At 45.3% G+C, this 21,248-nt stretch overlaps 1 protein-coding gene across 1 annotated transcript in view; it reads right to left on the bottom strand.

Annotated features, from left to right (window-relative positions):
• The window catches only part of DGAT1 (diacylglycerol O-acyltransferase 1), a 286,769-nt gene that overhangs the window by 197,080 nt on the left and 68,441 nt on the right, over positions 1-21,248 (bottom strand). The window contains exon 4 of the mRNA XM_033933026.1: positions 10,328-10,413. Coding sequence (XP_033788917.1) covers positions 10,328-10,413 — 86 coding nt within the window. The remainder of the gene's footprint in view (positions 1-10,327; positions 10,414-21,248) is intronic.

Here is a 21,248-nt window from a genome sequence, read left to right as displayed (position 1 = left end):
CTAGCCCACCCGATTGTGAGTAGCGGCACGGAGATGACTGCGGCGGCAAAAAAATTGCAGACTGATTTGCGCACGTTTGCATTTCAATCAACGACGCCTGGGGATGCGGCCTGCACGTCTCGCACGTGTAGCGAGCCGCTGCCTATGCAGGGAGAGCGGCGTTCTGGCTCGCCTACGGGGTCCCCTGAGGTGGACTTGCCTGTGTCCCGAGTGGAACTGCAAGGTTGGTTCGCTGACCTCAAAAATACGATGATGGTAATGCAGAAGGAGTTGCATTCAGATGTCCCAGCTTTGCAGCAGACGGTGGTGGATATGGGACAAAAATTAAATGATTTTGAAGAGCGAGTCATCGATCATGATGGTGATATCTTACATCTTCAACAACATTGCAAGGGCCTGGAGGATAAGTATGAGGAGCTTTTATTGAAGGCTGGTGATATGGAAAACAGGGCCCGTCGTAACAACTTGCGGGCCCGGGGTGTGCCGGAGCGTGGTGGCTCACTAAAGATGGAGGATATCATGCGAGCTATTTGTGAAAAATTTTTACAACTTGATGATCCTACAGCGACCCCCCCTACTATGGAGTTTGAGAGAGTGCATCGGGCTGTGGGGACTACTCTTCTGAATCGTCCGCAAGATCTCATCACCTGTTTTCACAGGTTTCCTTTAAAGGAACAGGTACTAGCGGCGGCACGGAGAGTGGGGCATATTGACTGGGAAGGAGCTAAAGTGGAATTGTATGCCGATATGTCTGCCCTTACACTCAGGAAGCGGAGGGACTTTCGGGATGTTACCAAGTGTTTAATGGCACATCAAATAAGGTATAAATGGAATTATCCGTTTGGATTAACTTTTCCTCTGCAAAATCAAGTCCATAAGGTCACGACCCCTGAGGAGGCTAAGCTATTGCTACAACAAGCTGCATTGTGGTCGGCAGAGGAAGCTCGCCCAGCAGTAGCTCTACCTCAGCGGAGTGGAAGCGTGAGTCAGTCCCGATGGCGCCGAGAAAAGAGTGGCCAGCGCCTTCAGCGCCACTCTGATGTGGCTGCAGTGACTTTACCCACTTGACATGTTTTGCGTGATTAAGGGTTATCTTTCTATGGTGGGGTATCACTTTTTAGTGATCCAATTAGGTTCACCCTAGGCTTAGGGGAGGATATACTGTGGGTTATTTGGAGGGTTGGTGTTTGCCTTCATTTAGCTGAGTTTGAGTGTTGGTGTGTGGTTGCCCTTGCTTGCATGGGGAGTATCTGAGAGATTGGGGGGGATTCTGAATGATAGTAAGGGTCTTTGTGGGCAGCTGGGTGAGGAGGGGGGATTCTGAATGATAGTAAGGATCTTTGTGGGCAGCTGGGTGAGGAGGGGAGGGGGGTATGTTGGAAGTTCTTCACTGGTGTGGATTTTGGGGGGAGGGGGGAGGGTTGGGTGTGGAGTTGGGATTGGGTGGGATTCATGGAGGGGAGGGGGAAGGGATTTCAGATGTTGTATTTCACCAATTGTATCAACAGTGGATAATGGGGACATGGGTTTTTTGTTTGAGTATGGGGGAGTCTTTGATGATATATCAGCTGCTTTACTTAATTGAGTTTTACCATGGTACGCTGGATGTCTTTTAATGTGAGGGGATTAAATATCCCCAGGAAGCGTCAATTATTGTTTAAGGAAGCAGTTCGTCTGAAGGTGGGAGTGGGCTTTATACAGGAAACACATTTCCGACCGACGCATGAACATTATCTCCATCACAAGAAATACCCACATGTGTATTTGGCCTCTAATTCTGTAGCAGGAAGAAAAAATGGGGTGGGAATTTTTATTGCACAGGAATTGGCCCCAGTGGTGCATAAAGTGGTTCGGGATAAATTGGGGCGTTATATTATTGTAAAGGTCACTATTCAGAAGGAACTTTATACTTGTGTTAATATATACGCTCCTAATAAGGAGCAAGGCTCTTTTTTTGACACTTTGGGACGGGTGATGCAGGATTTGGTAGAGGGTCATGTGGTGCTGGGGGGGGGATTTTAATTTAACATGGGACCCATCTTTGGACAATTCTGCAGGTGGGGTGTCGTATGGTCATCAGGATCGGAAAAATTTAAAGGATCTATTCACTCACTGGGGACTAACTGATCCTTAGCGTCATCGCAATCCTGGAGAGCGGGATTATTCTTATTTTTCTGAGGTGCATAATTCCTACTCAAGGATTGATTTCTGGGGGGTCTCTGCGGATATATTACTGCGGGTGGATGAGGCGGACATGGCGTCTTGGGTGTGGTCTGATCATTCCCCAGTATGGTTTTCGGTGTTGCGTAAGGCAGGGACGCATGGTAAACACTATTGGCATATGAATGAAGGACTCCTGCTGGATCCGGTTAATGTATCGCAGCTCGTGGATAACCTTAAAGAATATATTCAGTTTAATCTTACGGAAGGAATTTCTCCAGTCATGTTCTGGGAGGGACTTAAATGTGTCATGAGGGGTAGGATTATATCCTTGGCAGCATTTCGTAGGAAGGAGAGACTTCAACAAGAGTGTGATCTTAGGGCACAGTTACGGAATTTGGAGGCACAACATAAGAGAAATGAGGGGAATGGTGATGTGCTGAGTCAGATTCGGCAGGTGAAGGGGACTCTCCAGGAGTTGGAGTTGAAGGATATTTCGCAACGACTTGAACTTTTGAAGCAAAGGTATTTTGAATCGGGTAATAAGGCAGGGCGCCTTTTAGCTCATAAGCTTCGTAAACAGCGTCATCAAAATTTTATCTTTCAATTAAAGGGGCGATATTGGGGATTTCCCGACACAATACTTTACTGAGTTGTATAGGGAGGAGGATTTGGTTCCGGACCGGGAGATGAATGATTATTTGGCTCAAGTGTCGCTTTCTAAACTCTCTTTGGAACAGGCGAATTGGTTATCTAGGCCTATAGAGGAGGAGGAAACGCTCCTAGTTATTAAGGCTTTGCCGTTGGGAAAGGCGCCTGGTTTGGACGGTTTTTCCAATAAATTTTATAAATGTTTTAGCTCACTTTTGGTCAAGCCACTTACGGAACTCTTTAATAGTCTGAAAGGGGGAGAGGCATTGCCCTGGTCGTGGAGATTGGCTGGGGTGACGTTACTGTTGAAACCTGGAAAGGACCCCATAGATAGAGCGTCGTATCGTCCTATATCATTACTTGGAACGGATTATAAAATCTTTACGGGCGTGCTGGCTCGCCGTCTATAGCGTTATTTGGGTGAATTGGTACAGGATGATCAGGCGGGCTTTGTTCAAGGTCGACAGACATTTGATAATCTTCGCAGGGTGTTTCATATTATTAATTCAGCGACAGCACGGAAGGATCCCGCTCTGATTTTGGGAATAGACGCAGAGAAGGCTTTTGATAGGGTCTCTTGGCCTTTTCTGTTCCGGACGTTATCAGCTATGGGAATATCTGGATTGGGTTCGCTCTTTATATGTTAGGCCTTTAGCCTCTCTCAAGGTGAATGGTGCATATTGTGCTGAATTTGAGCTCGCTAGAGGTACGAGACAGGGGTGTGCTCTGTCACCTCTCCTCTTTGTGCTGGCTATGGAACCGTTCGCACAGAGAGTGCGAGAGTGTACTAATATTGAGGGTATTGTTAGTGGAGGTCAAGAACAGAAAATACTTCTTTTTGCGGATGATATTCTCCTTACGCTTCGCAATCCAGGGGAGTCCCTCCAGGGGACAGTGACGGCCTTGGCCGAATATGGACGGGTATCTGGCCTTCGGGTGAACATGGCTAAATCGGAGATTCTTAATCTCAACATTGGGGAACGGGACTGTGTGGATTTGCATCACCGTTTTCCCTTTCGATGGACAACTTCTTCCTTGAAGTATCTGGGGATACATCTCATGGCAAATTTATCTTCCTTATATGATGCTAATTATCCCCATTTATTGCAACAGGTGAGGGAAGACTTGGATCGGTGGGAAAAACTATCTATCTCTTGACTAGGGAGGGTTCACGTGATTAAAATGATGGTCTTGCCCCATTTCCTTTATTTTTTCACAGCGCTGCTGATTTTTCTCCCCAGAGCCTTTTTTGATCACTTACACCATATGCTTTTCTCGTATATTTGGAAGCGGAGACCTCCACGGGTTCATCGTCATATGTTGCATCAACCACGGGATAGGGGAGGTATGGCGGTTCCCAATTTTTATTATTATTTTTTGGCATCTCAGTTGCGATACTTATTGGCTTGGCAGCAGGAGCCCCATAGGACTTGGGTACAAATGGATGCCTGGTTTTTGGGTGATATTTCTCTTCGCTCAGCACCGTGGTATGCTTTGACTAAGCTTCGGGTGATGGTTCGTAAGGCAAACCCGATGGTAGGGGTTATATTGCGAGTATGGATGTTGTTTCGGGAGAAACTGTTCCCCGGTAGGGTATATTTTTCTCAAACGCCAGTGCGGATAGCAGAGGGGTTTTTGCCTGGCCATTTTGATTCACGTTTTAAGTCTTGGGAAGCAGGGGGGTTGTCTACCTTGGGACAGTTTGTGGTGAATAGGACCCTGATTCCGACCTCTCAAATGCAGGAGGAATATGGTTTAAGGGGAGCGGATTTGTTGCAATACAATCAGGTGATTGATTTTCTCAAACAGCGAGCCTTGCCAGATCTTCTCTTGGATTCGGAAGCTTGGAATAAGGTGTGGGGGGCCTCGAGTGGGAGGGGATGTATTTCTAGATTGTATGGGTTGCTTCTTTCACATGATGTTCCACCTAGGCATTATTTTGCATATTGGGAAGGTCTTCTGGGCCGAACCTTTACTTCTGTACAGTGGCGACGTATTCTCCGATCTCTCCTTAAACCTTCTATTGCTAGCAATATGGTGGAAAATGGCTACAAACTGCTGTATCGTTGGTATTACACGCCTGAAAGACTGCACAGGATTAATCCCGCTCTCCTGGATGTTTGTTGGCGTAACTGTGGGGCCTCAGGAACATTTGCACATATTTGGTGGGCATGTCCAAAGGTGGGTCCCTTTTGGGATATGGTTTTTTCGGTTATCTCGGACATTTGTGGGGTGATTCTGGTGAAAGATCTGGGATGTGCATTGTTAAATTTATTGCCACAGGGAATCCCTTCCAGATTTTCCTTTCTCATTGCCCCATTGGTTACTGCGGCACGGTTGGTTTTGGCTGCAGCCTGGTGCCAAGATATTATACCATCTAAATCACAGGTGATTATCAAAATGGATTACGTATTTCGCATGTCTCAGTTGACTGCAATACGCCAACACACATTGGGAGTGTTCATGCGTCGGTGGAAACCATATCTCGACTGGATGACTAGACGGTTAAACAACTTTACTTACTACCTTCTTTTTTTGGTTATTTTGTTCCCCATGTTCTAATCCACTTTGGAGGGGCTTCGTTACACTGTTGATATTGTCTGCTGCTTGGGAGTTGGGGGGGGGGGGTTTGGGAGGGTTAGAATAGGGGGTTCAGCTCCTGGTACTGTTTTGTATTCTTGCTCTTGATTGGCCTTGTTACGAAGAGTGCTGTTTCAACTGTTTGCTCTGTACCTGTGATTTTGGTGTGTTTTCTATTTTGTATGCTTTTGTGCATTTTTCCAATAAAAAGTTTAAAACAATAAAAAAAAAAAAAAGAAAAAAATCAAGTTTATAAAAATACTCAGAGATGTGGAACTCTGTAAGGGAGGCTTGAATACCTCCCTTGGGTGAAGAGTTCACCTTCCAGTCATTGTTGTTTTATAAAAACTTTGATCACTAACTCCACAGAATATTGCTTGATTCAGTCTCAAAAAACTTTCATAATAAAGATTTTTAACGTATTTGAGAGTCACTGTTTGTTGTACTATGTGCTGAAATAACACTTAGCTTAAGCAGGACTTGGGGGTCCCAACGTGGCCCCGTTTCGTTCCCTGCATCAGGGGACCCGAGTAGTATAATTCAGACAGGTTCCTAATGAGATGCTGTTGAAAAATTGCTCTCGTGACTATCAAAATGATTCTCTGCTGGAAAACAGTTGTTTAATTCAAAAACCGCCAGTGATTCTCAAATACGTTAAAAATCTTTATTATGAAAGTTTTTGGAGACTGAATCAAGCAATATTCTGTGGAGTTAGTGATCAAAGTTTTTATAAAACAACAATAACTGGAAGGTGAACTCTTCACCCAAGGGAGGTATTCAAGCCTCCCTTACAGAGTTCCACATCTCTGAGTATTTTTATAAACTTGATTTTGATCACTCTCCATGAATTTTGTTACTAATATGGGTCAGTTGGATGATTTAATATCATCTGACCTCAGGTCTGTAATTATTATCCCTGAATCTTACAGCAGCCTGCATTCAAAGCAGGTTGTTATGAAAACTCAAAATCTGGGATCAAGTTAATCTTTTAATGGAAAATCATGTGGCATTGTCAATTGAGTACCTGATTGTAAAAACCGCTTAGATAACCTTGATAGGCGGTATATAAAATCCTAATAAAACTTGAAACTTGAAACTTGATATGATACGGTTCTATTTGGAATGTGTATGAGAACTAAAAGCCAAATATCTGCAGCAAATAATAAGCTTCTGATGATCCTTACAGGTGTGGGGATACAATAAATAACGTTTAATTGGAACAATTGTTCTAGACTAAATTACAGCTTCTGGTGGAACTCAGTGTGTCATCTGTACAAAATGGAAAGGTTAATTGCAATACAAAATGGTCATTTTACTAGATTTCAGGATGTGTGGGGGCCAATAATAAATTATTATAATAATTCATGTTAATTTATTATTCTTTTTCCTTAATAATTGAAGAAAGATAATTGAAGAAAGGGGGGGTGAGTTATAGAGATTTGCATATATATATTTGCATATTTTAAATGATTAATATACATAAGAATTTTATTATTTGTGTATGGTTATGGGAGGGGGTAGGATATAAATCTTTTAGATACATATTGTGATGGAATTTTCAAGTGATAATGTATTATGATGCTTTCTATTTAATGTACACTTGATGTATTTGTTAAAATGAATAAAGATTTGGAAAAAGAAAAAGAAAACTCAATATAGTTCTCTGTACTGTTTCTCCAATTCACAGTTTCTCAAAGTCAAGCCTCCAGCAGCATTTATGGCACTGCTGAGAAAAAGGAGAGAGTCTAAGGTTTGCCTTGCAACAGTCTTTCAAACGGCCTTCAAAATTCCCTCCCTGGGTGACTGCAAACCTCTCCCTCCTCTAGGGACACGCCCTAATCTAGCTGAGTCAGCAGGGAACTGGGTAGCTCTTGGGCTCCTCTGGTGGTGACCTAACTACTGCCTGCCTGCCTGTTTCTTAGGAATTTCCGGCTCCCCCTGGTGGTTAGCCAGGAAATCAACATGATCAGAGCTAGGGCAGACCTTGCAAACTCCCTTCCTGGATTTTCTATTCTCTTTCGTGACTGCCTTTACTGGGACCTTGGCAGGCCCAATGCCTGACTGCTCACAAGTTCAAGAAGGGATTGGACAATTTTCTGAAGGAAAAGGGGATTTATAGTTAGAGGGCTAGTATACAGGTCCTGGACCTGATGGGCCGCCGCGTGAGCGGACTGCTGGGCATGATGGACCTCAGGTCTGACCCAGCAGAGGCACGGATATAGGAGCCAAGGCTCTTGGTCAGATTACACAAATTTGAGTGTATGTGAAAATTGTATTAACTTTTATTTCTTAATACCTATATTTAAGATCCATATTTGACTTTCATATATTGAGACGTCTTGGTTCCTGTTACACTTATGTTCTTATATGACATATCGAATTCCACCAGAAGTTAGAATTGAGTCTATTCCAATTTTTCCAATTACTTGTAATCTGTTGTATGGCGACTCCTGTCATAATCATTAGAAGTTTATTATTCTTTGATGAAATTTGTTCTCATTGACATACCGAATAAAATCGTATCATAGGATAAAGCCACATGATTCTCCAAAAAAAAAACCCAATTAATTTGGGGCCAAATTGATTTCCAAAAGGCTATAACAAAGGGACAATAAAATAATAAATGATTTAGAGTCCCTACTTCAAGATTACAGTGCCAGCATCTATTAGATTTAGAGCTATCTAACTTTTGTAATCAAACTGGGGTCCAAAATGCTCTATGCAACAAAAAGAACCAAGTTTGTCTCAAAGATGCGGACACTGTACATCTCATTCTCCAAGACCAAATTTGTGGCCACTGAGACGCATTAATTTGATGCTCCATATGTCTCTAAGTCCTGTCTTTGGTTTTTTATTCATATATCCAGATATCAATTTATACCACTGTGCGGCCTGGTGTCTCAGGAAGTCCGCCTGAAAGCGTAAGAATTCCAAACTATATTGATTATTAAGATTTTTCCATTATGGGAACTCTTCCTGAATAGCCTGCTTCAGTTGCAACCATCTGAAAAACTTTGTGATTTGTTAAGGCCATATTTATGTTGCAACTGCGAAAAATCAAGCAGTTTACCATTTGAAATAACGTCACCTAAAATCCATATACCTGCAATAATCCAATGCTTCCAAATGACTTTAAATCCGCCAATTTGAATCTTGGAGTTTAGCCAAATCGTTTGATTTGTTGACTTATGAATTGGGATAGGTGTTAAATTACTAACAAAGCGTAATGTTTTCCATGTATCTATTAATAACCTGTTCTCTTTATATACTCTAGGCATCTTAATACTGAGAACATGACATAAACGTAAAGGGAACATGAGTCGCCATTCCAACCATAGCCAATCTGGAGTATCTTCCATGAGCTCTGGGAGGATCCAATACATACCCTGGCGTAAAATATAGGCTTGATGATACCTATAAAAATTTGGAAAATTTACTCCACCCTCCGTAATTGGTTTTTGTAAAGATACTAAAGCATTTTACCCAGCCAAATAAAGATACTAGGCATTTTACCCAGACAAATAAATTTTGTAAGAATACGATTTAATTTTTTATAAAAGGACCCTTGAAAAAAAAACCTGGTATCATACTCATTTGATAACAAGCCACAGGTAATATCATCATTTTGATTGTTTGAACTCTCCCCCACCAAGAAAGATGTAAAGGATTCCATGGCTCACACATTTCTGTAACCTTCTTTAACAAAAATTTTTCATTCTCTTTCATTGTGTCCTCCAGCGTATTTTTAATCCAAATTCCTAAATATTTTAATCCATCTTCCTTCCATATAAAAGAGAATGAGTCAAACAAGCCCTTTGTACAATGCACATTAAGTGGAAGAATTTCTGATTTACTCCAATTTATCTTATAGCCTGAAAATTTTCCAAATTTCTCAGTCAACTCAAGCAAGCATGGAATGGTAATTTCTGAATTTCTCAAATGAAGCAGTATATCTCATCTGCATATGCAGAGACTTTATATTCCCGATCTGTATAAGGAATACCCTGTATCCCCTTAGCTTGTTGAATGGCTAATAACAAGAGTTCTAATACAATATCAAAAAGCATCTGATTTTCTTAATTTATAAATTAATCGAACAGCTGAATTCTGTACTGGCTGCAAACGTTTAAGCAGATACTTAGGAATTCCCAGATAAACTATGTTGCATTAATCTAATTTGCTTAATATTCGTGTTTGCACTACTAATCCAAATTGATTTTGTTGCAAATATTTCCTAATACTTCTAAGTTTCTCATAGTCCAAAAAGCACTTCCATAGTCTCAGCATCCTGAGGTTGTGGGTTCAAATCCACACTGCTCCTTATGACCCTGGGCAAGTCACTTAATCCCCCATTGCCCCAGGTACATTAGATAGAGTATGAGCCTGCCAGGACAGATAGGGACAAATGCTCGAGTATCTGAATGCACACCACTTAGGTTATAAATACTAAAAATAAATAATTAATAAAATTAATCTGAGTTTCCACAGGAGTTATTCTAGACAGCAAACTGACTAACAGTTTTAAAAATGAAATTAATTTTAAGAGTTAAATCTTCTCCTTGTATGTCTTTGGAACCAATTAATAAAAATTTAGTGACAAATTCATAACGGGAATGGATCCTATGTCATTCTAAGAAGATTAGGATGCAAAATCAGTTATTACAGGAAGCGATCCTGGAAAAGACAAACACAGTATTATCAGTAGAGATCCTAACAGATTCAAGGATCGAGTTTGAAGGTACATTACTGTCACTTTAGGGAGACCCCTCCAATACCAAAGATACAGAAATGTCCATCTAGGGAGAAAGGCCATAGTATTTTCATGCTGTAGACCGCTAAGGAAAAAACTCTTTCATGTTGAATTAAGTATAGGTAATAAGTCTGTTGGTAAGAATCATCTGAAATGACTGTACATATTCTGTTACTCAACACTTACCAAGGATAAGACACAGAGATGGCCAGCTGTATGGGTCTTTGAGAAACAGAGACACAACTTGGATTGGATCAACTAAAATGCCATATCTGCAACAAAAAAGAATTAAATTAAGGCTGCACCTCAGAGGGAAAAAAAAAATTTGAATAGTTTACCATTAACTTAGTAACATAGTAAATGATGGCAGATAAAGACCTGCATGGTCTATCCAGTCTGCCAAAACTCACATTCATTATCAAGGCTATATTGAACCAATCCAGTAGTACAGTCAAACCTCGGTTTGCGAGTAACGCATTTGCGAGTGTTTTGCAAGACAAGCAAAACACTCAAGCAAATCGTGCCTTGCAAACTGAGCGTTGACTCGATTTGCAAGCCCCCCCCCCTGTGAACCGGCATCACCCCCGCCCGTGAGCCTCCCTCCCTCCAGAGAATCGACATCGCCCGCCCAAACCCTGATTTGGCACCGGCACGCAGCACCAACCCACAGGACGTGCCAGTGCCTGCCTCTTGCCGCTGGGCTGGGCCTCGAGCATCTGCACATGCTCATGGCCTTCTGGCTCCCGCTCTCTCCATGATTGTCGGGGAGTGTGTGAGCCAGAAGACCTTGAGCATGCGCAGATGCTCAAGGCCCAGCCCAGTGGCAAGAGGCAGGATCTCCAGGTAGAGAATGACACGGGGAAAAAATCTATCCAGCAGTTTGTCCAGCAGTTTCCAGTGCCCCGTCCCCGGCCCACCATCCTCTGCACCGCCTGTCACCGCCGTTCCCTTCACCGCCCCGTCACCGTCACCGCCATCCCTTTCATCGCCCCGTCAACAACCCCGCTGCATCCATATAAGCCTTAGTACTGCAATATTTAGCTTATTCCTTTCTTATAAATCAAAGTTCCTGCTGCTGAACTAGAGAAAGAGATGTTCAGCTGGCAGGGCTTTGTTTATAAATTTTTATCAACACAACTAATATACTACTTTATCCTAAAGCACAAAAATAAATAAATAGAATTTTTTTTCTACCTTTGTTGTCTGGTTTCTGCTTTCCACATCTTCTCATTCAATTCCTTCCATCCACTGTGTGTCTTCTCTCTGCGTCTTCCATTTGCTGTTACTGTGCCTCTCCCTTCACCCCCCCCCCCAAATTGGTCTAGCACCCATCTTCTTCCCTCCGCTTCTCCATAGTCTGGCATCTGTCTTCTTCCCATTCTGTCTTCCACATTTCCCTTCAGGGTCTGTTCCTCTCCACCCTCCTTCAATGTCTGTCCTATTCCTTTCAACCACCACCCTTCCCTCCCTCCTTTACCATCTGTTCCTTTCTACCACCCTTCAGCTCCTCTCGCGTGGCCTATCTATCTACCTTCCTCCCTCTTATTTTCATGGCACGTTACAATGTAATTTGTGCAAGCCACTGGAGCCTGCGAGCTCGGTCCCTGTCCCATCCCCACAAACCATCTCGCTTCTGTGCTCCTATTTTCCCCATTTCTAATATCTCCCCTATGTATCTGCCATTGCCCCCCCCCCCCGTGTCCATATACCATTCCCATGGCATGTCCCCTTTATGTCTCTGTCCCTATGCCCCATGCACATAATTTCCCCTCTTTCTGTTACCTTCCTGTGTCCAGATTTCCCCTATCTTCCTCTTCCATACCAGTGTGTCTCTTCTTTTCAACCCCATCTAGCTTTTTTCCCTCTTTCTTCCCCCCCCCCTGCTTCTAGCATCTGGCTCACCTGCCTGTCCTTCCCTTTCTTTCCTGCTGTGGGTTTTTCTTTCAGTTTTCATCCCCTTGGCCCAGAATCCTTTTCCCTTTCACTCCCTCCTTCTAGTTTGAGCCGGGAACACGGGCGATCACACGGTCCTCGCAGACCCCACCCGCCTGCCCAATCGATCGTAGTGATTAGCCAGCTCTCTCCCTTCTCCTCACCTTAGTTTGCAGGCTTTCTTTTTCGGCGACCTGCACGCTTTCCCAAAGAGCCCCCACCCGCCTGCCCAATCGATCGTAGTGATTAGCCAACTCTCTCCCTTTTCCTCACCTGGCGACCTGCACGCGCGGCTGCTCAGTGTTCAATCTTCTGCTCTGCTGCAACTTCCTGTTTCCGGTTGCGTCAGAGCAAAAGTTCGAAACTGAGCAGCAGCCCGGCTCTTTGATAGTGTGCGGGTCGCCGAAAAAGAAAACCTACAAACTAAGATGAGGAGAAGGGAGAGAGCTGGCTAATCACTAGGATCGATTGGGCAGGCGGGTGTGGGCTGCGGGGACCGCGCGATCCTTCATGCCTCACTGCGGGGACAAGACCATTCACCGCTCCACAGGGCGGTGAATGGCCTTGTCCCCGTAGCGACTGCTAGTTTTCGTTCCCCGTTTTGGCGGGTTACCCGCGGCTAAATGCGGTGGCCGCGGGTAAACTGCCACCATGTCATTCTCTATCTCCAGGCACCGGCATGTCCTGTGGGTTGGTGCTGCATGCCAGTGCCAGATCGAGGTAAGGGTTTGGATGGGCGATGACGATTCTCGGGGGGGGGGGGGGGGCGGCATGCCTGTTCTCAGATGTGGGGTGGAAGCACGCCAGTGGGGGGGTCTTTTTGGATGGGGTGGGGTTGGGTGGAAGCGAGCAGCGCCGGTGGCCTCGTTGGGGGGGGGAAAGCAATCAAGAGAGTTTCCCTTACTTCCTGTGGGGAAACTTGATTTGATATACAAACACTTTGGTTTACGAGCATGCTTCTGGAAAGAATAGAAACATAGAAAAATGACGGCAGAAAAGGGCCAAAGCCCATCAAGTCTGCCCACTCTAGTGATCCTTCGCCTTGAATTTGTTCACCACCCCCTGCCTTTACATCATTAGAGATCCCACGTGAATATCCCATTTATTTTTAAAATCTGCCACGCTGTTGGCCTCAATCACCTGTAGTGGGAGTTCGTTCCAATGATCGACCACCCTCTCGGTGAAGAAATACTTTCTGAAGTCATGAAATTTTCCTCCCCTAATTTTCAGCGGATGCCCTCTGGTGAACGAAGGTCCTATAAGACGGAAGATATCCTCTTCCACCTCGATACGGCCCGTGATATATTTAAATGTCTCAATCATGTCCCCTCTCTCTCTTCGTTCCTCAAGTGAGTACAGCTGCAATTTATTCAGCCTTACTTCATACGGGAGATCCTTGAGCCCCGAGACCATCCTGGTGGCCATCCGCTGAACTGACTCTATTCTCAGCATATCTTTCCGGTAATGTGGTCTCCAGAATTGAACACAATATTCCAAATGAGGTCTCACCATGGATCTGTACAGTGGCATTATGACTTCTGGCATCCTGCTGATAAAACCTCTACAGATGCAACCCATCATTTGCCTTGCCATGGAGGAAGCCTTTTCCACTTGATTGGCAGTTTTCATGTCATCACTAATGATTACTCCTAAATTCCGTTCTTCCGTGGTCCTAGCTAAGGTCTCACCATTTAACGTGTAAGTCCTGCATAGATTTCTTTTACCCAGGTGCATCACTTTACATTTTTTAGCATTGAAGTTGAGCTGCCAAGTCGATGACCATTGTTCCAATAGTAGTAGGTCCTGTGTCATACTGTCAGGCATAGTGCTTTTACCTACTATGTTGCACAGTTTGGCGTCGTCGGCGAACAATGATATTTTTCCTCTGAGCCCTTGGGTCATATCACTTATGAATATGTTGAATAGGATTGGACCCAAGACCGAGCCCTGTGGCACTCCACTGGTCACATCTGATGTTTTGGATGGGGTACCATTTACCATCACCCTCTGAAGTCTACTGCTCAGCCAATCCTTAACCCATGCAGATAATGTTTCCCCTAATCCCAGCGATTTCAGCTTGTTCAATAACCTGCGGTGTGGGACGCTATCAAAAGCTTTGCTGAAGTCCAAATACACTACGTCCAGGGACTTCCCGGCATCTAGTTGTCTTGTTACCCAGTCGAAGAAGCTAATCAGATTTGATTGGCAGGACCTGCCCTTGGTAAATCCATGTTGATGGGGATCACGTAGATCTTCTTCATCCAGGATTGTATCAAGTTTCTGTTTGATCAGTGTTTCCATGAGTTTGCATACTATGGATGTGAGACTCACCGGTCTGTAATTCGCCATCTCTATCCTGCAGCCCTTTTTGTGGAGTGGAATAACGTTAGCTGTTTTCCAGTCCAGGGGGATTCTTCCCGTACTTAGGGAGAGATCGAAGAGCACGGATAATGGTTCCGCCAGGACTTCACTCAACTTTCTGAGCACCCTGGGGTGTAGGTTGTCTGGTCCCATGGCTTTGTTTACTTTGAGTCTTGAAAGTTCGCAGTAGACGCTACTGGGCGTAAACTTGAAGTCTTGAAGCGGGTCTTTCTGGCTTTCCCTTGTCCGTAAATGTGGACCGGATCCCGGCGCCTCACAGGTGAAGACCGAGCAGAAGTATTCATTTAGTAGTTCGGCCTTAGTGGAATCCGATTCTGCATAATTCCCGTTCGATTCCTGAGTCGTTCTATCCCATCTTTGTTTCTTTTCCTGTCACTAATATACCTAAAGAAGGATTTATCCCCTTTCTTAATGTTCCGCGCTAGATTCTCCTCTATTCGGAGCTTGGCCTATCTGACTGCCTTCTTGACAGCTTTAGACCTGTCCAGATAGTCTTCTTTTGCCTCCTGCTTTCCTAAATGTTTGTAGGCAATAAATGCTTTTTTCTTCTCCTTAACGAGGTCCGAAATTTCAGTACTGAACCACTGGGGTCTTTTGTTTCTCCGACTTTTGCTGACCGTTTTTACATAGCGATTTGTTGCTTCATGCAGGGTGGATTTCAGAGTCGACCACATATTCTTCACGTTGTCAGTTTGTGCTTGGTTTTGCAGCTCCCAATGGATAAAATCTCCCATGCGTTCGAAGTCTGTGCCTTTAAAGTTGAGGACTCTCGTCACTGTATTCGAACTAGAGAAACCCCACCCGAGGTTAAGTCATACCATGTTATGGTCGCTGGAGGCCAGCGTATCTCCTACCGATACTTCTGTGACGCTGTCTCCGTTGGTGAGTACCAGGTCCAGTATCGCCTGGTTTCTAGTGGGCTCCAGTACCATTTGTTTGAGTCGTGCACCCTTTATGGAGGTTAATATTCTTCTGCTGCCAGAGGTAGTCGCAGAGAGTGTGTTCCAATCTGCATCGGGCATGTTGAAGTCCCCTAGCAGAACTGTGTTCCCGCGCAAAGTGATGTTCTCTATATCCTCGAACAGTTCTATATCCTTGTCTTCCTGTTGTCTAGGAGGTCTATATACCACACCAAGGTATAAGCATTTTTCGTTCCCTCTGGCCAGGTTCACCCAGAGGGATTCCCCGGAGTATCTAACATCTGTGATTCTGGTAGTCTTGATGTTTTCTTTAATGTATAGTGCTATCCCTCCTCCTAACTTGCCCTCTCTGTCTCGACGAAGCAGGTTGTAGCCCGGTATAACCATATCCCACCTGTACGAGTCCGTGAACCAAGTCTCAGATATTGCCACCACATCTAGGTCTGCGTTCATTATTTCAGTCTCCAATTCCAGAATTTTGTTGCCCAAACTGTGTGCATTAACATACATTGCCCTCCATACCTTATTGTTGTTAAGTCCCTGTGAAGAGATTCCCTTCCAATTTAGTGTGACTCCCAGTTGTATTATTACACTGTACTTGCTAAGTTTCACTATACAATGTCTTCTCCTCCCCCACTGAGATATACAATACCTGAACTCATAATATGAATGTGGTATAAAATACACATACTTGCTCCTGATCCATTCTTGACACTGAATAGGAAGCCAAGGAAAGGCCTCCATGACGGGAGAATCACACACAATGATGGAGTCATGAGGATAAGATGTCAAGTGAACAGCCACGGGTATATGATTCAAAAGTCACTTTATTAATAAACTAGTCTTTAAGCCCATTACATTAACGGGTGCTAGAATGTGTGTGTCTGTCTTTCTTTCTTTCTTTTTATCTCCTTGGCCTCTTTCTGTCTCTCTCTTTCCTCAGCTGTCCACCACCACTCCTTGCCTGCTCCCCCTGTCCAGCAGTAGCCCTTCTCCCTTCCTTTTACCTCCCCCCTGTCCTGCAGCACCCCCTTGCCTGATCCCCCTGTGCAGGAGCCCTTCTCTCTTCATTTTAAGTCTCCCCCTGTCCATCAGCACCCCTTCCCTGTTCCCCCTGTGCAGCAGGAGCCCTTCTCCCTTCGTTTTAAGTCCCTCCCTGTCCAGCAGCACCCCTTTACTGCTCCCCCTGTCCAGCAGTAGGTCTTCTCCCTTCCTTTTACCTCCCCCCCTGTCTAGCAGCACCTCTTCCCTGCTTCCCCTATCCAGCAGTAGGCATCCCTTCCTATTATCTCCTCCCAACCCCCCCGTCTAACAGCACCTCTGCCGTGCTTTCCCTGTCCAGCAGTAGGCCTCCCTTCCTGTTACCTCCCCCCCTGTCCAGCAGCACCTCTTCCTTACTCTCCCTGTACTGCAGCACCCTTTACCTGCTCCCCCTGTCCAGTCCGGCGATCTCCAGCCATTGGGCTGGCTCCTGCAGGAAGTCTCGTTCCTGCCCTGTCCCCGCCGGGTGTGCAAGCCTGCTCTACCCCCTCCCAACCTGCTGGGAGCATTTGAATTTGACCCGACGCTTCCTGTTGAGGGAACCTCTCCTGGGGGGGAGAGCGACGACGACGAACTCTGCCTTACAGTGAGGGGGGATTAGAAGCGCACATACGGAACACACAGAGGAGTGCGCATACGGCTTAGAGTTTTATTATTATAGACTAGTGTTTAAGCCCGTTACATTAATGGGTGCTATTAAAGCCTCCTTCCCTCACATGTGCCCTATTTTCAGTCCCATCTCCAGCTCCAAACCCATTTTTAACACCCCCCGCCCTCTTCTCCCATATTTTCCCTTTCAGCCCAGCCCTCTTTTCTCACCAGCAGCATTTCCCTCCCCACCCCACTTCCCTGTGCAGTGCTTCCCCTGTCCCTCTTCCCTGCTCCCCCTATCCAGCAGCACCTTTTCCCTGCTCCCCTGTCCCTCTTCCCTGCTCCCCCGGTCCAGCAGCACCTCTTCCCTGCTCCCCCTGTCCCTCTTCCCTGCTCCCCCAGTCCAGCAGCACCTCTTCCCTGCTCCCCCAGCACCACTTCCCTGCTCCCCTGATCCATCAGCACCTCTTCCCTACTCCCTTTGTCCCTCTTACTTTCTCCCCCAGTCCAGCAGCACTTCTTCCCTAATTCTCCTGTCCCTCTTCCCTGCTTCCCGAGTCCAGCAGCACCTCTTCCCTACTCCCCTTGTCTCTCTTCCTTGCTCCCCCAGTCCAGCAGCACCTCTTCCCTGCTCCCCTGGTACAGCAGCACCTCTTCCCTGCTCCCCCAGTCCCTCTTCCTTGCTCCCCCGGTCCAGCAGCACCTCTTCCCTGCTTCCCCGCTCCAGCAGCATTGCCCTCCCCACCCCACTTCCCTGTGCAGCAACACCTCTTCTGTGCTTCCCCTGTCCCTCTTCCCTGCACTCCCTATCCAGCAGCACCTCTTCCCTGCTCCCCTTTCCCTCTTCCCTGCTCCCCCGGTCCAGCAGCACCTCTTCCCTGCTCCCCTGTCTCTCTTCCCTGCTCCCACGGTCCAGCAGCACCTCTTCCCTGCTCCCCCGGTCCAGCAGCACCTCTTCCGTGCTCCCCCAGCACCACTTCCCTACTCCCCCGATCCAGCAGCACCTCTTCCCTACTCCCCCTGTCCCTCTTCCTTGCTCCCCCAGTCCAGCAACACCTCTTCCATGCTCCCCCGGTCCAGCAGCACCTCTTCCCTAATTCTCCTGTCCCTCTTCCTTGCTCCTCCGGTCCCGCAGCACCTCTTCCCTGCTCCCCCTGTCCCTCTTCCCTGCTCCCCCGGTCCAGCAGCACCCCTTACCTGCTACCCCAGGTTCTGCTCCTTCTGTCCCTCTTCCCTGCTCCCCTGGTCCAGCAGTACCCCTTCCCTGCTCCCCGTGTTCCTCTTCCCTGCTCCCCCAGTCTAGCATGGTCGTTTGCAGCCTGGTGAAGATCGCAGCCGGCTTTTGCGAACCTCGCAGGCTGCTCTGCATCTTGATAGCACGTTCCCTCTGACGCGATCACATACATCAGAGGAAACGTGCTATCGAGGTGCTGTGCTACAGCCGGCCGTGATCCTCACCAGGCTCCTTTGAAGGTGTCGGCAGCGGTTGGGTGAGTGAGGGGGGGAGGGGGGAAACTCCAGAGTGTATCCTGCCACCGTGTTCTATAATGGAATTTGGCCAGGAAACACGGCGGCAGGGATCACGAAACCCTAAATGCGCATGCGCACTTAGGGTTTTATTATTATTGATGTGCCATGGGGGCTCATAGACTTGACACTGGCAGTGTTTCAGCGTCTGTGTCCTTATCAAGAGTCTGTCTTGAATGTCTAACAGTACGCACGGGCACTCAAGTTAAAACACTGGTAAGACATCAGAAGTGGCAGTGAAAAAACTAGTGTCCAAAGCAACACAGATGCCAAAACACTGCCAGTGTTGAGTCTATGAGCCTCTGTGGTACATTTATCAACAAAGTGACTTTTGAACCATATACCCGTGGCTGTTCACTTGCCATCTTATCCTCATGACTCCACTGTTATGCCTGATCCATTCTTGCCATTTTCAAGGTTCAAATCATAAAAATTCTGCACTGTGCTGTGCCTAATTACCAGCTACCAGAGTTGCTGTCAAAGCCCTGATAAATCCTGCCATACACAGGACTCACACCATAGAAATCCATCCGTCATTGGCTTCACTTCCCCACTGCTGGAGTTGCCTTTTAAGATCACCCCTGTGCATCATAAATTATATTACATTTAAAATACATTTCTAGACCACAATACCTTCCAGACTGATGCAGTTTACATCATCAAGAGACTGTACATCACAGTGAAATACCATCTTCCTAAAAATTTTACAAAAAGAGATGTCTTTAATAGTTTTTAGAAATGCATATATGAAATTGAAGAAGCAAACAGCTCCGAATCCCAACTAGCAGCCTGATATGCAATTGTTTGATGCAAAAACTTCTTGTAAAGACATCCTCGTACTGGAAGGAACACAAACAACAAAGTTATCCTTAGTGGATGAAGCGCCTTAAAAAAAATGTAAATTATTCTAGTAAATAACCAGGTGCCTGACCATATACGGCTTTATAACAGAGTGTCCCAAATTTAAACCAAACACTGGCCTCAAAAGGCAACCAATGTAGTATGGAGTAACGTGATCTGATTTCTTCAGATCAAAAATGAGATGCACAGCCACATTCTGGATTTTATGCAATCTATGCAAATTTGACTGAAGACCTGATTTCAGTAGTATAGAAAAACATAAGAACTGCCCTACCAGGACAGACCAAAGGTCCATCAAGTCCAGTACCCTGTTTCCAACAGTCGCCAGCCCAGGCCCCAAGTACCTAGCTAGATCCTAAGTGTTAAAACAGATTTTATGCTGCTTATCCAAGGAATAAGCAGTGGATTTCCCCAAGCCATCTCAATAATGGCCTATGGACTTCTCTTTTAGGGAATTATCAAATCTTTTTTTAAACCCCGCTAAGCTAACCACATTCTCCAGCAACAAATTCCAGAGTTTAATTACATGCTGTGTGTAGAAATATTTTCTCCAAATGGTTTTAAATCTACTATTTAGTAGCTTCATCGCATGCCCCCTATTCCTAGTATTTTTGGAAAGAATGAACAAAAAATTCACATCTACCCTTTCCACTCCACTCAGTATTTTACAGACCTCTATCATATCATCCTTGAGCTGTCTCTTCTCCAAGCTAAAGAGCCAAGGCGCTTTAGCTTTTCCTCACAGGGAAGTTGTCCCATCCCTTTTATCATTTTTGTTGCTCTTCTCTGCACCTTTTCTAATTCTGCTATGTCCTTTTTGAGATACGGTGACCAGAACTGCACACAGTATTCTAGGTGTGGCCGTACCATAGAGCGATACAAGCGCATTTTAACATTTTCATCTTTGTTTCCCATTCCTTTACTGATAATTCCTAACACTCTATTTGCTTTCTTAGCCGCAGCCACATATTGAGACGAGGGTTTCAAAGTATCCTCAACAATGACACCAAGATCCTTTTCCTGGGCAGTGACTCCTAACAAAGAACCCAGCTTCATGTAGCTATGGTTCAGGTTCCTCTTTCCTACATGCATCACTTTGCAATTGCTTACATTAAAAGTCATCTGCCATTTTGATGTCCACTCTCTCAAGGTCCTCTTACAATTTAACATAAGAAACTACGAAGCAATGAGGGAAATGGTAAGGAAGAAACTTAGGAACACTTTCAAAAAATGGCAAACGGTAGAACATGTCTGGTCTTTTCTCAAGAACATGGTGAGCGAGGCGCAAAATCTGTATATCCCCAGATTCAGAAAGGGGTGCAAAAAGAGTCAAACAAAAGACCCAGCGTGGATAACTAAAATAGTGAAGGAAGCGATAGGCAATAAGAAAAATTTATTCAGGAAAATTCATTCAGGAAATGGAAAAAGGACAAAACTGAGGGGAACTGGAAAGAGCACAGGAAGTATCAAAAGAATGTCACCGAGTGGTTCGAAAAGCCAAAAGAGAGTATGAAGAGAGGCTAGCCAGGGAAGCACGAAATTTCAAACCGTTCTTTAGATATGTTAAAGAGAAGCAACCGGCTAGGGAGGAGGTGGGGCCACTGGACGATGGAGACAGGAAGGGAGTGGTGAAGGAGGAGAAAGAAGTGGCAGAAAGACATAACATGTTCTTTTCATCTGTATTTACAAATGAAGACACATCCAACATACTGGAACCTGAGCAATTCTTCAATGGAAATCAAGCAGAAAAATTAACATCCATGGAAGTGAACCTTGAAAATGTACGCAGGCAGATAGAAAAACTAAAAACTGACAAATCCCCGGGTCTGGACGGAATCCATCCAAGGGTTCTG

This window comes from Geotrypetes seraphini, chromosome 2 (assembly GCF_902459505.1).
Source record: "Geotrypetes seraphini chromosome 2, aGeoSer1.1, whole genome shotgun sequence".
Classification (NCBI taxonomy): Eukaryota; Metazoa; Chordata; class Amphibia; order Gymnophiona; family Dermophiidae; genus Geotrypetes; species Geotrypetes seraphini.
This window is presented reverse-complemented; position numbering and strand designations above follow the sequence as displayed.